Source organism: Amphimedon queenslandica, unplaced genomic scaffold, assembly GCF_000090795.2.
Source record: "Amphimedon queenslandica unplaced genomic scaffold, v1.1 AMPQUscaffold_12357, whole genome shotgun sequence".
NCBI classification, from domain to species: domain Eukaryota; kingdom Metazoa; phylum Porifera; class Demospongiae; order Haplosclerida; family Niphatidae; genus Amphimedon; species Amphimedon queenslandica.
This window is the reverse complement of record NW_003547406.1, coordinates 9,505-14,660: the sequence shown is the minus strand read 5'-3', so window position 1 is coordinate 14,660 and position 5,156 is coordinate 9,505. Positions and strand designations below refer to the sequence as shown.

Below are 5,156 nucleotides of genomic sequence, written 5' to 3'. Positions count from 1 at the left end.
GGAGGGAAGAGTGAGAAGCAGGCACTGATTAATCAACCTATTAATAGTAACAGGGTTAAAAATAACCTGACGGAATCTTCTGGAAGATCAAAGAAGACTTTGAATAATGTATCGTAACTGCAGCCACTCCTCCCAAGTATTAATATAACTACATAATTAATAGTTAAGTAATTTTAATAATAACTAATCATTTTTCACTGTTATCATAATTATTCATCTTTGACTTTATTTTATTAATTGTCTGCATAATAATAATAATCATTCTTATTATTAAACACATAATTATTGCAATATCTTTTTAATTTTACATAATTATCTTCACTCATCTTATAATTAAATATTTGATAAGAGATGAGCCATCATTTAAATACATATTCTGATGGATTGACTAATATCAGAAATTTTAAAGCCAGTTTTTGATGAAATGCAATAGACCCTAATACATAGAGAAAGAGAGCGTTATTTTTGTATTGTGTATGTACTTGCTATCTTTTAAAAGCAAAACATTTTCTATAAAAATGTGTATTCGTGTATTTTGTTTGTTTATACATCAACATGGCTTCCTTGTGATATATGTGCCCACTCTCCTCCTTTTCCCCTTATCTCTCCTCCTCTCTCTCTACAGTCCTTACAATAGCAGTTGCTAATAAACATCCAGTTATTACACTACCAACTGATCATATTAAGATATTCTCCAGTACATGGCCTGATTCATCACCAGGTGTTACTTATCATTATCATTGGTGGAGATTGTTTGGTCCTAAGAAGGGAAACCTCAATGGAGTCAATGATAAAACCATCTCATTGAGTCACATATGTCATAGGGAGTGAGGGAGTTAAGAGATTAGAATACATGTACATGTACAATGTATGTATGTACATGTACCAATATTACAATGTACAGTATGCCCCTGTCGCCTATTGTTAGCACTTTTGCATACTACATGTTGACCAGTCATGTGCTCGTGTTGATATTATTATTGTTAAATTTACAAAACAAGGATATTGTGTATAAGCAGTGATTGTTTAACTTGGATAAAATAGGAATGACTTGGACAATCTCTTCGAATGAATACATGATCACCTTACTAATTCCCCTGCTTCTTTAGTTCCCTACTTCTTCAGAGTTCCCTTTATGCATGCTTTTGACTATGATCCTTCTGCTCAATCCTTGCAATGATTTCTCCGTTAAACGACGAATATCATTCAATAAGTGCTCAGCAGGATCCCAGTCTAGAACAAACTCAATTGTTTCACAAACAAGAAAATCGCTTGTTGAAAGCTTTTTATCGAGCAAGAATTGAAGCTTGAAAGTATGACAGAACTCATTGACAGCTGCATTATAATCAGATATCAATGGCTTCGCTTCAGTTTCTACTTTACTGTTGAAACTGACTGCTACCTCTACTGGTGCAATATTGATGACATTGCATTTGGTTTTAATAACTTTCATGACATCTTTCACTGTAGCAGCAGAGGTTAGGTTAGGACCTAGCTCAGGATAGCAATCATCAAGAAATTCTATGAAATCTTCAAGTTGGTTCACTCTGATGGTGTGAGATACCAGTCAAGTGACTCTGAAATAGAAAGTTCCAAATTTTCCTCTCATTTCATCAAAACTATAATGCTCTGAAATTTGAAACACAAATTCTATAACAAAAATAAAACATTAAATATGGCCAGTATTAAATACTGAGATACTTTTGGGTCTAACATTTGATTCTTCAACAAAAATTATTATTATTATCATTAATTTTATTAATTAAAAATAAATAAATAAATAAATAAATAAATAAATAAATAAATAAATAAATAGGGGTTACCCCCTATTTATACGTAATACGGTAGATGCATGCTATGCATTAACTATGCCTCATTCCTTGTTGCTATTGAATGGTATTTCAAAAAAATACTATAACATTAGGGGGCTCTACCCTAAAGCCTTGCTTACACTTGTTATAAAACACAATGCAAATGAATTTGGCCAATTTTAGGCCAACTTGAAAGTGTTCTTGTACCAAAAGGTCATATTGCGCACATACCCTTGACAATTTCATGAATGTCACCTGGCTTTACCATATGCCCTGACGTGTATACAGGCATACACAAAACTACAAATGTATATGTACTTCAACAGTAATTTAATTTCACCCAATTAATTACATGAGGCATTTGATGGGTACTTACTAGTTTTATGTGGTTCTACTGTTTCCACGTTTATTATTAGTCTATCCAACTGTTCCTTTATCTCTCGATGAAAAGCCTGTTGCCCCTCTTCTCTTTTATCCAGTGTCTGTTCACTGGATATTTTCTGGTTCAGTTTCAATGTATCTCTTTTATAATCTATCAGTGACACTGTACATCACTAATAAATTATTAATAAATTGTACCTTTTATTTTATACATTAATCCTTCATTCTCTTCTCTTTTATTTAGTATATGTACACTCATTAATGATATCTGTTCTTGTAGTTCAGCTATTTCTCCCTTAATATCTATTAATGATTCATTCTGATCCAGTAAACCTTCTCTCTTAATATCTATTGATGATTCATTCTGATCCAGTAAACCTTCTCCCTTAATATCTATTAATGATTCATTCTGATCCAGTAAACCTTCTCTCTTAATATCTATTGATGATTCATTCTGATCCAGTAAACCTTCTCCCTTAATATCTATTAATGATTCATTCTGATCCAGTAAACCTTCTCCCTTAATATCTATTAATGATTCATTCTGATCCAGTAAACCTATCATAGTATAATTAAAATACACTAAAACATGCATTATAATTCAGTACCAGTTTTATTTTTTAATATTTGTTCTATTTCCATTCTCATTCCCTTTATGATTTTGTAAGATGCTGCAACAATAATAACAATAAAATATAGCTATTAAAATAATAATTTTCTGACCTGAAGTAGAATCTGTATGACATTTAATGTGATATTCTTTTTTCATTCCTAAAATAATTAATGCAATCAACATTATACATCATATAAAGGTGAAAAGTGAATCACTCATTATGAGTTACTTCAATAGCTTTTACTGACATATTGTACATGTAATACTCCACCAATGTTAGGTACTATTATATGTCATATTGTGTATAATTACCTTGTAGTTTTTCTTCCAAATCACTGGTTGCTTCTTTTACTTCCTTTATTTCCACTAGTGTACATTCCTCTTCATTTTGATCCTCCTATCAGTAACTAAGTATTACACTATATACCAATAACTGATTCTGATTACAATTTACTATTATGCTACACACAATTGTTGATTATAATTACCTTAGTTTCATTCTGTGATGACATTTCTTGTATTTTTTCCTTAATTTTATTCAATTCCTACATGCACTCATTTTTATAATAAAACATGCAATGATTAATAATCTATCAATAAGCTACACTAATATAACAACACACTCCAACAATAGGCTCTTATACATTGAAGTATTAATTCCTCCTATACATGTAATACAACCAACAAACAAGTACCTTTTCTTTTTCACTAAGTATGTTTGTTAGTTGCTGTGCAGTTTTTTTAAGTTCTTTTTGTCTCTATTGATTATAATAATAAAAATAATCAAACACAAATTATTATACCTTTGTATCATGAGGTTGTTCCTTTATCTCACATGGTATCTAATGATAATTACTGACAGTATATATAACACATACTTGTACCTTTTGTTTCTTCCATATTGTGCAGTATCCAACAGTAAGCTTCATTAGACCATTCTTTATTAATAATTCAAGATTCTCACTCAATTTTATAATGAGAGCTCCAGTGAGTGAGTGAGGGAAGGAGCAAGTGACAATAATGGAGTTTCCTTTCTTGATGTATTTTATTTTCACTAGTTTACCAGACGTCTTGGAAATGATTTGCTCAATATCTTGTAGCATGTGCTCATCTGGTTCCCAGTCAAAGACATATGTAACTGTTTCACATTGAAGAGAAGGACTACCTCCTAATGCTTCAAACTTCTCATTTAAGCAAAGACTAATTTTTACTGTACGACAAAACTCTTTTAAAATGCTGTTGTATTCTGTGATGTATTTTTCAGCTTTTTTGATTCCAAATTCTTCAACCAATGATTGAAGCAGCCTGACGTTAATCAACGAACACTCCTTCTCTACTACTCTTAATATTTCAGTGATATTGGAACACAAAGACAGCTTTGATTCCAGACCTTTCTTACAGCAACGCAAAAATTCCTTTACATCATCTAATGGTGGTGGCTTGTTCTTTATTATTTTATGAACATTGTACAACATTCGACCATAAGACGTTTGTATTGAAGTGAATTCATGACTCATGCATTTAGGAATGGCTATCTCAACTATCAGAATTAAAAATAAATTACACTTTTGTTATTAATATTATACCTACCAGTTGGTGTATTAGGTGGAGTAAGTGATGGTGCAGTTGTTCCAGTGCTTAATGTATCAGTGCTCATATCATTATCAGGAATAAAAACTTTAATAAGCTTCTTATCATCATTGAAGGATTGGTCTATAAAACAAATTATGAGCATTATTGCTCAAAATGTAACAGGCTTACCATAGTCTTTTTGTATAACTGTTCCTAGTTTTACATTACCAGTGAACTTGCACAACACACTAGCAAATGTTTGTAGTAAACTATACTTGCTTTGAATAGCTACTATAATGGCAGCTGACAGGACTTCACGTTGATTAGGAACAGAGGGACTAGCTGATTCCACACTAGCCAATACTTGTCCTGTTATGACACCCTCTCTTTGAAGCATAATAGCTACACTGACAGGATCAGAGAGAGACTGAGAGAGGAGTGGATGATGAGTGTTGAATATATCAATAGCCAGTACCGAACATGCACTGTTTTCTACATGATAGAATGCACACAGTCAATGCTAATACAATCAGTGATATTAACTTACTTTCTTGATCTAAATTTTCAGCTGCAGCATTCTCATTCATAGATTTAAGAGCATCTGACAGTGAGTCAAAGGTAGCTCCTCCTTTACTGTCGACATTATCAGCTCTACGCAACCATCTGGCAATGCATTCAATAAAACGATCTTCTACTTTTGAGTAGTTTTCTGCAATAGCGTCCAGTGAGTCCATGAGTAGTCCTAGTGTCAGTCCTAGTTCCTTCCATCTCCTCTGAGG

The 5,156-nt window shown here is 32.3% G+C and overlaps 1 protein-coding gene across 1 annotated transcript in view; it reads right to left on the bottom strand.

The window, feature by feature from the left end:
- Window positions 1-977: 977 nt before the first annotated feature.
- LOC109587971 (GRIP and coiled-coil domain-containing protein 2-like) overlaps window positions 978-5,156 on the bottom strand; it is a 4,620-nt gene continuing 441 nt past the window's right edge. The window contains exons 3-15 of the mRNA XM_020004182.1: window positions 4,925-5,050; window positions 4,396-4,518; window positions 3,861-4,345; window positions 3,690-3,743; window positions 3,609-3,647; window positions 3,501-3,563; window positions 3,294-3,350; window positions 3,118-3,202; window positions 2,916-2,963; window positions 2,801-2,863; window positions 2,391-2,750; window positions 2,188-2,343; window positions 978-1,650 (exon numbers count right to left, since the gene is read on the bottom strand). Of these exons, the coding sequence (XP_019859741.1) occupies window positions 1,568-1,650; window positions 2,188-2,343; window positions 2,391-2,750; window positions 2,801-2,863; window positions 2,916-2,963; window positions 3,118-3,202; window positions 3,294-3,350; window positions 3,501-3,563; window positions 3,609-3,647; window positions 3,690-3,743; window positions 3,861-4,345; window positions 4,396-4,518; window positions 4,925-5,050 (1,742 nt within the window). The 3' untranslated portion in view covers window positions 978-1,567. The remainder of the gene's footprint in view (window positions 1,651-2,187; window positions 2,344-2,390; window positions 2,751-2,800; window positions 2,864-2,915; window positions 2,964-3,117; window positions 3,203-3,293; window positions 3,351-3,500; window positions 3,564-3,608; window positions 3,648-3,689; window positions 3,744-3,860; window positions 4,346-4,395; window positions 4,519-4,924; window positions 5,051-5,156) is intronic.